Source organism: Mixophyes fleayi, chromosome 4 (genome assembly GCF_038048845.1).
Source record: "Mixophyes fleayi isolate aMixFle1 chromosome 4, aMixFle1.hap1, whole genome shotgun sequence".
In the NCBI taxonomy this organism is placed as follows: Eukaryota; Metazoa; Chordata; class Amphibia; order Anura; family Limnodynastidae; genus Mixophyes; species Mixophyes fleayi.
This window is the reverse complement of record NC_134405.1, coordinates 154,708,463-154,719,295: the sequence shown is the minus strand read 5'-3', so window position 1 is coordinate 154,719,295 and position 10,833 is coordinate 154,708,463. Positions and strand designations below refer to the sequence as shown.

The following is a 10,833-nucleotide window of genomic DNA, read 5'->3' as shown; positions in this document are numbered from 1 at the left end:
GGGGCGTGTGTATGTATATTTCTGATTCTTGTACCTCTCCCACGTGGTGCGGTGTCCGCACGTCATTTACTTGGTAATTAGGTGCATCTAACAGTAAAGCAATAGTAGCTGTCTACTACATTGATGTGTATAGCATATTTGCTTGTTTAATTATACACCTTTGTCAGTACAGTCTACAAGAAATGGACGTAGCTTTGTTTTCTATATATGTGTATTGCATATGTCTACCTCAATAATTATACCCCTTTGTCACTCTAATACAGAATATAGAACTTCAGTGATAGCATCACAGGTCTCAGGAATTATCAAGCCCAGAGCTTGAGTTGAAATTGTTGTGCTGTATTTGGGATCAGCCAGTGTCTTCCCTGTGGCCAAAAATCGTAGGGTAGCAACCAGTCTCTGCTGTGCAATACGTCCTCCTTCTGGATGGTGGGAGTGACTAGTTATAGCAGTTCCTGGAATGTGCGTTCATTAATTTGCAGGACATTCCTAAAGTCATCAGAGATGTTGTTCCGTATCTCCTACAGCAGGGGCATATGAGAGAATGACTCTTTCCTCTGGAACCACTCTTTGGTCCCAACAAGTCCAATTTTTTCTCCTTCTTTCCCTTTGGGTCTGTACTTGCAGTCTTCTTGCCATAGCGAGTAGTAAAAGAGGAGTTGCTTGCGGTTGTTCAACAGTATCCATAATAGTAAAATAATTAGTTGCTGTGCGGTTGTGAATGAAAGTACACTGTTCACAACTATGTGTTACAGAATGAATGAAGAAGACGTGTTTCCTTCTCTTTTTAAGTGCTTTTGAGTGGTACTCGATGAACATGCTTGGCCCATTATTTAAATTTCTTGGGGATATCGCTACAAGGACCACATATGTCGTTTTAGTGTGTACGAAATCCAAATCTTTTAACACGACAATATGACTGTGAAAAGATGCTGCCCAGATGGTCCGTCTTTAATTGTTTAAAAAGTGTCTACTGTGTGGGCACAAATTGCCCGAGCAATTGGATCTTGAGTCATTAGTTATCGTTGTAGATAACACGTCCATCGGAAAATTCTTCATTGTGTACCTAGTCTAAGGTAGGAATTTATTGGTTCTTTTGTATTCTGTACTAAATACCTTTCAGATATACTATCACAATGAAACTATTAAGGTCAACATATCTGATATACCTGTTTAATATAGAAATGTTCCTGTTATTTTCCCAGGCTGTAGATTCCAGTGATAAATAGAGGTACACATGAGATCTATGCCCCATACATGCCCCAGGAATCCTAAAATGTTCCCACATGTGCCACAGTACACAAACGACTGACCCTGACTTTGGTTTCTTATCCTGAATCACTAAATCTTAAAGACTGGCAAAAGAATTGTTATTTAACAAGATTGATCAAAATTGAGTTTGTTTTCAAACTACCAGCTAGGGCATCACTTCCTGTATGTGACTCTATTCTATTGGCAGGTTGTATGTTTGTTGTATAGGACAATCTAGGTCTATGGGTAATCAATGGCCATGCCCCTCCTCCTCCCAAAGATTCCAGCAGCCTGCCTCACCTTCCTATCCAACACATGAGGAATTTGGTACATTTTCTCAGTCTCCTGCAGCCCATTGACCAGACAAGAAATCTCTGCAAAGATGATTTGGAAAAAAGTTGTGTTTCTGTCATTTGCTGCAGCAGTGGTTCTCCTAGCAGGTAAGAACAATCTGGTTATTTTTTTTCAATAAAGCTGATACCTTGTGTGATGCATTTTCCTATAAAGATGTTATCTCCTTGCTTATATTCAATATACTGATAGATGATGCTGCTTTGGATCTTAAAATGGACTTTTGTTTATTTATTATACATATTAAATTATATTACAATGCACTAGTGAATATTTAAGCTAATAACTGCTTGGCTGAACATATATTTAATGAGTTAATAAACTGTTTGTGGCAATGTGAGCAAACTAATTTATCTATCTGTACTGTTCATACACGATTTGAAGGTATATAATTTTTTTTAATTACATTTTTAAAAATTGTAGGTGCAATCTTAGTAACAATGTAATAGTTTAAGCTAGTATGGTTATCTGTTATGTCAGCTGGTTAGTAAGCATTTCCTCAATGATAAAAGCAATACAAACAATTATTAAGGCAAAATAATGTTCAATTGTTTCCATCGTTGTCATCCTTTTATTCCGTGTTATCTAGTTTTCCAGGAGGGTGAATGTGCTTCAGTTAAAAAAACTGAGGATGGGGCTCCGAACAGGAAGGAAAGTAAGGAAAGTAAGTATAGCATCTCTTTCTGGAATTAGTTTACTGTAGGTGTTATTTTATAGTACAAGCTATTTAGATTTGAAGACATTTAGCTAAAAGAAGACAAGAGAACATTTTAAATATAATACTCAATATGATTACTAGAGAACAAAATAAAACCAATGAGAGTTTGCGTTTCGAGGGAGGAATTGATAGTTTATATAGGATATTGTATTTTATATATCAACATAAACCCATTAAACTCACCCAGGTCTGAAGAAGATTTTCATGCAGGAATCTGAGGCTTCAAAGTTTTTCAAGAAACGTGGCAAGAGATCACCTAAATCCCAGGATGAAATAAACGGTGAGGGTGTTTGTTTTGTGGAAACATATTTACTTTTCTGACCCACAGTTTCCTTGAAATTGTCCAGGATTCCTGCTGTCACTATAAGGATATATTGCTGGATTGCATTTATGTGTTGCCTTTGGATATGAAGATGCTTCTAATGATTGATGATGATTTATGAGCAGGGTGCAAGCAAATTTTATATTATTATCTTAAACATACTGACCGATAAATGTATACTATATAAATCACCATACATAAATATGTAAATTGTTCAACATGCCCATTTCAAATGATCAGTTTACTGACCCTGCAGAACACATTTACCCCTTGACAGATACATAAACATGCCCTGCAAATGTATTTATCTTGACCTTATACATACAGAATATCTGTATTTCAGCAATTATTATTCTAAAGTTTATCAGTCTGCGCCTATTCTGTTTTCATTACGCAAGTGTTTATAAATTGTATCCTAATTAGATTAATCATAGGTATCAGATAATACTGTTTATTTATGTGAAAACATAATGTGTGTCTCTTTGCTGGCCCATCCAGACCACCATTTACATGATTTCCAGATTGACAAACTATGTGACCTTTATAGTTACATAGAATCATCCAGATTAACTACAAAAACCACCACTTAGCCGAGATGAACGCTTCATTTCCCTCTGTACGTATAAAGACAGTGCACATGTATTATTTGACATAAACTTACATCTAGCCTGTGGGCTTAGTCTATATAAATGACTGTTGAATATAAAGAAACAAAATATTGAACCATATACAGTAGATAGATTATTTTGCCATAACCATGGAACGCTTTTCCTTAAATCTCAGGTATTTCACCTCCGGTGGTGTTTGCATTACTCTGTACAATGAAGGGCTGTTTTACTTAGGCAGTGTGTGTGTGTACTAGACAGAGCAGCAGGGAGTCTGGTATGTGCTGGACAGCACCAAGTAGCTGCAGGAGGCACAGGACAGCATGGAGAAAATACTAAGGTGGCTGTCCCTCCTAAGTCCATGATTAAACTGGCATAGTAGGTGGATCATTAATGTTAAGTGCACTTTATTTATTGATACTGTGTAAACATCTTATGAGCTTTTCTTCTTTTTTATGTGCACACACAGTGTATATAATTTAGAGATGTTTTCTAAAACATCTGGTGCACAAGTAGAACTTCCCAGGTCCTGGAGAAAAATGTGTATTGCAAGAGAGCATATACACGTGCAGGTCATAATAAGCATATAATACCTAAGGTCAGTATATAGTGGCACAATATACCAGAGAGCCGTATAGATTTAAATAAAACACTTAGCCCTTTATAGCTCAGCTCATTGTGTTAGGGTATTGGGTCCAGTGGTTATACACCCCTCTATTGCTAACATGGAAATCAAGGTTTAGAGAGATTCAATTGCCGATGTAGAGTGCAGCCATTGCGCTGCACACGCTGCCGTCAATTACAGTAGCAATGTCATGCCGATGTTCTGGCTGGAATCTCCTCGTACTTTACGGAGATACCTCGTGCCCAATTGAATCTCCACCTATTGTTTGTTTCATCATGTGGACTCTGTGTTCATTTGGAGAGCTTGTATGCCAAGGGACAGATTTATTTCAATGAAGCCTGAAGACACACAACCTATGATGCCCTAACTCTGCCCCTTGTAACCGCTTTAAATAGAACAATTCATAACCTTGACACTCCTGTCACCGAACAGAACATAGGTACACTACTATTATAAATACTATTTATTTTTCATCCCTTTATCAATTAATTTAGGTTCTTGAAGTAAACATTCTCCACCTATAACTCTACTTCTTTTAAACCAGCATCACCTTATTTATCTGATTACATCAGTTATTTTTCTTTTTTAGGTTAAAGATGAAAGTTTGATATACAGGTCTTTTCCAAGGCTCAGGCCTACCATAACCTGATGGTGCTGTCTAGCATATCGATATGTCCTCGATTAGTGCACATATACACTTCTTTTGTAATCTCATCTTTGGAGTTAGTATTGGCAATAAAGTGAAAGGCTACACAAATAATGGATTGCCTTTAACACTATATTAATGCAATTACCTGTATCATTAATAATGAACTGCTTATATGTCATGAAGTGCAAGACCTGGGCTCACTTATAAGTGAGTCTCTCCTGGAATGTAACATGACGGAATATGTTCCAAATGTCATATATTTATGTCCAATAATGATTTTGCTTAATCAACAGTAGAAATATTTCATATTTATATTTACTACTTTCTACAACAACCTACTTTCAAAAACTCTCATTTACATAGAGGAGCACTGAATCGAGAGAGGAACTAATGGACAAAGGGACGAAAACAAAAACATTGTAAACAGACATTTCTGAATTATTATTATAAAATTGGTTTTACTCAAAAATCCGTGGTCAGAAGTCCTCCTAGGCATACCCTTTACAAACAGGTCATTTGGGTTTTGTTTGTTTTTTGTTGGCAAAGTATTTACATTTGATGTCACCAAATATTTAAACGATAAATAAACAAGTGGCTAAACATGCCAGAAAAGCCCGCGAAAAAGCCAATAATTACAGTGTATTTCAGTTTGTCCATATAATTATGGTGAAAAAAATGAATACCCTTGCATGTGTTTATTAACAGAGACATCAAGTTTTTAAGTGTAAGAGAAAAGGGTATAACTATTTATTCATCATTGCAGGATCAGCTCTCCTCAGACACGAATGGAAATGGAAGAAAAAAATTCACTGGTGGATTAATAATGAAATAATATTCATAGCCCATAGTTGCCAACTGTCTCTTATTTATACTGATAGTCCCAGAAGTTAAAGAACTTTTTCTAGTCTGCTTAGTTGCATGTGCACACAAAAGTGACCCTAGATGTTTTAATCATATGCTGGCAGTCATGCATAGACACAAATGGAACAGTGCTAACTTATTCTAAAAATAATGAACAACGGCTTGGCAGCAATAACTTCATTTTTAGATGTGGAGCAGAGACAATGAAGTCCCTGGCTCAGTATTGAACCAGGCACTTCCATGTTTCAGTCTTCATGAGTCTTCCAATGTTTGGCCTACATGCGTGTGCATTGACATCAGTCCTGTACAATTAGAAAATAAGAACCCTTTAAGAGGTAAGTTTGTTGTTCTTTCCCATATTGCATATGATGATTCTTGATTATCAGATGAGATAAAGAGTAAACTCAATATCACTATGAGAAGAGAGCATAATTGTCTTTCTCAAAAAGAACCACCAGTCATAAAATATATTGTTTTCAAATAAGTATTCATTATAATGTCCCTTTACCAAAAATGTTGATTTTGCTGGGTGTCAACCAATCCCAGTAGTAGAAAGGCATTCATATATTGAGTCACAATGGGGGGAAGGTAGGAATATTTGAGGATGATGATCGTTGATCACTAATGAATTTACTCAACCTAAAAATTTACCAAAGCATCACAACAAAGAGCCGGGATCATGAACAAATCTCTGTCATGAAGTTTACTATTTTACAATGGGGGACAAACAAAAATATTAATTTAACATGTTATGTGATTAAATGTGTTCCAGCTGAGAACCGACAGAGACTGTCAGCAGATGAGCGAAGGAGAGAGTACTACGAGGAGCAGAGGAATGAGTTTGAGAACTATGTAGAAGAGGAGCAGGATGGTAAGAATTTTTGTGAATGTTTTTTTTTTCTTTTTTAATTATTTAAACTTTGTAAGTCTCTTATGTTATCTTGCATTTTAAAAGGGAATGTAACCTTATTTTTTTAGGTTTAATAGTACCTAGCACAGCGAAATGTATCTGCCACAAATCTTTGCTGTCTCCTTCAAATGCTTGAAGGTCCAAGAAACCTTCATGGATTCTCATACTTACTAACTCTTCCTATTTTCCAGGGACAGTCTATTTTCCAAGGCAAACTGTAGGTGACTAACTGGACGGTAGCCCTGAGTTCACCACACAACAGGGGCTCCCCACTAAGTCTAGAGTGAACAGGGGACGTGACAGAACACCCACTATGTAAACTACTTTAAGGCATAGGAATTGCCCTCCTCTGCTGTTAATCACCACGACAGTAGCCACTAGTTCACTTTTACATTAAGGATGTTCTAATGTCGCCATGACCTCAGCATATCAAATAACTACTACAAACACATGGTACAGAAAATGCAGGTGACAATGGAGGCAAGTATGGCACAGGATGGTGAGGAGGGTTGCATATAGAGCTTTGGGTGGGCAATATTAGTTATATACTATTGGTGTGAAAATGAAAAGTTAAGTATGTGTGACAGGCTGGACCGCTGATGCCACCCTGTCTGTTGTTGCTGGGAACCGGCTGGGCTTACGTTGCTACCATTCCCTTTCGTTTTCCCAAATGCGCCCTCTTTCCGCAGTAGGAGGGGCTTACAATGCTGCCACCACTGAGCTCCATTTATGGCACTCAGAACCACGTTCCTTCTGGGTAACTGATGCTGCTAGCGTACCTCGTTGCTGCTGTACCTGGGCTGGTACTCCTGACCTCTTACTATGGATCAGGGTTGCTGTGTATGGATCCCCCCCTGGCCTAACCCACTGACCAGGGCTGCATGGGTAGCAGGCAGAGCGGTGGTACTGGAGAGCTTGGGTCCAAACCTCAAAACAGTTGGAGAACGGATTAGTTTTAGGGTCAAATCTGCAGGTCACAGGAATACAGCAATATTGAAGATGTTTCCAAGCAGGTCTTTGAAGCAAGATGTTTATTTGCTCACACTGGTTAGAGGTACCAGTGAGCAGTTCAGATGTTGAAAGCAGAAGAACACATTTCAGTGTACAATACAGTCCTTTTATACAGATTTGGACACAGGCTATTTTTAGAATCAGGATGTACCCTGTTTACCAAAACATAGATTTACATGAATTGCAAAACTAATAATATTTACACATATCTGTGAAATTCTAGAAATGCTGTGATATCCTGCATCTTTGTTTTAGACACAGGAATTGTAGCAGCACGTTTTAAATTAAACCTTCCTGTCTACAAATGAAACCTCACACATCAAAAGACCCAATTAACATATGGGCCTTTCTTCAGACAGTTCGGAAAACACATTCCCAAAGACAGGAACAACAAAGCATTTCATTGCGTAAGATATGCAAAAATGCTTTTAAAACAAAGACTTATTGTATCAGATATACATCAGAGATAAGGTTTTTGAAAGGTTAGAATAGAAAAACCAAATTTTCTACCCTGGTCTCAGGAGATAACTATTTCCTATCTCACAATATAAAAAATAAGTGCCTGTGCATTTATATAAATAAGCGCCCTGCGCTATTTCCTTTAAATAAATTTATACCAAAAGTTATTTATCAGTGATCCAGTCACACTATGTATAACTTTTAAGTTATTTGTATATTGCCTACATATTACAAAGGGCTTTACATAAAATATTTAGTCATTCACATCAGTTCCTGCCCTAATGGACCTTACAATCTATATTTCCTAACACAAGGACACAGATACACATACGGGTTAATTTCATCAGAAGCCAATTAAACTATCAGTATGTCTTCAGAGTGTGGGAAGAAACCAGAGTTCCCTGGTGGAAACCCATGCAAACATGGTGAGAACATACAAACTCCACAGATAGGGCCATTGTCGAAATCAAACCCTTGACCCCAGTGTTGTGAGGCAACAATGCTAACCACTTTGCCACCTCAATATATCATTTTTATTACATATAACTGTTACTGGTTCATTATTGTAATTTATTGTAACATTAAAAAATCCCAAAAATAAATGTTTTGAGCATGCAGTTAGTGTTTTTGTTTTCCGTATTTACTCAATGAGAATGGATATGTGGGGAGGGGCATGATGGTGAAGTGTCATTATGCCCCATCCACAAATCAGTGCACAGAAAATTAGTTTGACTCTAGCACTGCCCCTACACATTAAATTCCATGCACTGTTTACAGGGAGCTGTGTGCCCGCTGCCTGGGGCACTGACAATGCCGGACAGCATTAATTGCTAGTGTTAGGCTATTCGGATTTCAGTTTGATAATGAAGTATCAGTGGTAGGTGCCACTTCTTAGTTTACTTGTGGATTTCTCTCGATTTTTCCATACTGACCTACTGTACACTATACTTCCTCCTATGATGTATATTGAATGAAATTCTTACAATCCGTTTTTGGCTTTATAAGCTAGATGTTTTTTATGGGCTTTATACATTAATGTTTCAAAATGTTGCCAACTATGCATTTCTACATATGTGATACAAGGGCAATCCATATGTGTGGATGGGATACAGGTTTGTATATTATTTTGACAAGTTAGAACTAGAAGTTCCAGTTTTGCAACTGGGATTCTTAGGGAATGCAAACGTTTCCCTGTCTACTTCATACAATATTTCCCAGTATTCAACATTGTCCTTGATCGTCTGTACAACTGCAGGATCAATGTTCCTTACTTTGGGGTGTTTGAACGCTGCTGAAAGAGTCTCGGAGCCAAGGAACATGGGATACTTCATTGTTTTGTGGAAATATTTTAGTAATGTTGTTTGAAATGGGTGCACAACTAGAAAGCATATACACCAGTGATTTAGACCAGCATGTTGAATAGGCAGTAATATCATAAGCAAACTTGTGGATCCCTGGGAAGTCTTCAGGAAAAACAAACCTCTATAAAATGGCTTCTACAGGAATATTTTACAATGTTTCACGTGAATACTGATGCAGCGTCTACATCAGATTGCAGGTACATAAGCTATGTGAAATACAACCTATTCTCTATTTGTATGAATTAAAATGTAACGTGGATTTTAGAAGGTACAGAAAGATTTTCTACACATTAAGAACAGGCTGAAGGAGGGAGTCATTGTATTTCCAAGATAGGCCATCACAGGAGGTACAGTGAGGATTGGCTCATGAATCATGATATATTGCTAATACACTGCAAGTTATATTGCTTATTTTTTGTTTAGCTTCCCCCCTCCATTAAATAACTGACAGAACTGAGGCAGAATGAGTAAGATGCTTGCTGGTAGTGGACATGCTTTGGCACAGTATCAAAATTGTTCTTTTTCATACAGCAGCTAAAGCAACAGATAAACTGCAGCTCAATCTTTTTTTCTTTTTCCATTTGTCTACAGAGCAACAAGAGCGCACCCGTGAACAAGTGGAACAGTGGCGCCAGTGGCATTATGATGGACTGTCTCCATCTTACCTTTACCAGCGTCAAAACATTTAATAACTATAAAATTAGTGTACATAGAACAGTTTTCAATTGATAACAATACCAAAGAAAAGGTCTGCTAGAAGATAAAGTTTCTACAGATCAAAGCAGTACTAGTTTCCAAGGATCATAAATTGTATTTTATCTGCAGTGTTGTTGTATTATTGTAGGCCATTGTTGCTCATACGCAAATTGTCTTTTGTTGTAAAATTTGTTCTCGCTCTGACTCTCTTATAGGAGAATGTTTGGTAGAAAATTTTAAAAGCTTGCATGTGCATTATATAATCATTCTTACATACTAGGGTAAAACATTTTTTTTGTGGGTGGGAGTAAATAAACAAAAAAAAGTGAAAAGTGTGAAGTGATAGTGTCCTCCAAAGTGATGTCTTTTTAAACCTTAATAAAACAGTTTTTTGAAATCTTTAATTTTTTTCAGTCACAACCTCAATGATAAAAAATATCCATTTATATGCAACATTTAATTATGTCTTACTGTGCAAATATATGTTACCAGTTACGCAAGAAGTATCTAAAAACTCAGCAGTGATGAAACTGCCCAATAGTTCAGAAATGGGATAAGACTTACCACCCACCGGTCATCATAAACCCGATAAACTCTGCACTTTAAGAGACATTATTTTGCCTTGGGCAAATGCCATATGTAGAGAAAACAGTCTCTCTGGCAGATCGGTTTATTTTCAGTGACCTGAGATAAAATCCAATAACAGATCTGCTTTCTAGATACAAATATATTGCTTCCAATGTACAGACCTGAGCTTAAGGGCTCATTCATATGTCCAGATATTGCACCAGAATCTATACATGACCTGCCTGGGTCAACAGCACCGTCAAAGGACTTATTCATGCCTATGCCACAGCAGTAGTTGTAACAAAATTATGCAGACTCCATTTTATTTTCTTGGTCCAGTATTTAATTCCTGTCCCTGTAAACAGAATACATGACCATAAGAATCAAGAGGTACCTTGCCATTTGTATTTACAAAGCAGGGTAATTGTGATGCATTTTGTATGGTAT

General features: G+C 37.1%; 1 protein-coding gene across 1 annotated transcript; it reads left to right on the top strand.

Moving 5' to 3' along the window:
• The first annotated feature begins 1,514 nt into the window (after positions 1 to 1,514).
• Positions 1,515 to 10,219, top strand: UCMA (upper zone of growth plate and cartilage matrix associated). Its single transcript, XM_075205270.1, has 5 exons — positions 1,515 to 1,691; positions 2,192 to 2,266; positions 2,508 to 2,600; positions 6,155 to 6,253; positions 9,715 to 10,219. The coding sequence occupies exons 1-5, from the start codon at positions 1,634 to 1,636 to the stop codon at positions 9,810 to 9,812; spliced, it is 423 nt and encodes a 140-aa protein (XP_075061371.1). The 5' UTR covers positions 1,515 to 1,633; the 3' UTR covers positions 9,813 to 10,219.
• Positions 10,220 to 10,833: the final 614 nt, after the last annotated feature.

Bases quoted from the DNA above. Each gene is read 5' to 3' on its own strand.
- UCMA (XM_075205270.1), top strand. From the start codon at position 1,634: ATGATTTGGAAAAAAGTTGTGTTTCTGTCATTTGCTGCAGCAGTGGTT. The intron at 2,601-6,154 runs GTGAGGGTGTTT...AATGTGTTCCAG, and splicing joins ATCCCAGGATGAAATAAACG to CTGAGAACCGACAGAGACTG. The intron at 6,254-9,714 runs GTAAGAATTTTT...ATTTGTCTACAG, and splicing joins TGTAGAAGAGGAGCAGGATG to AGCAACAAGAGCGCACCCGT.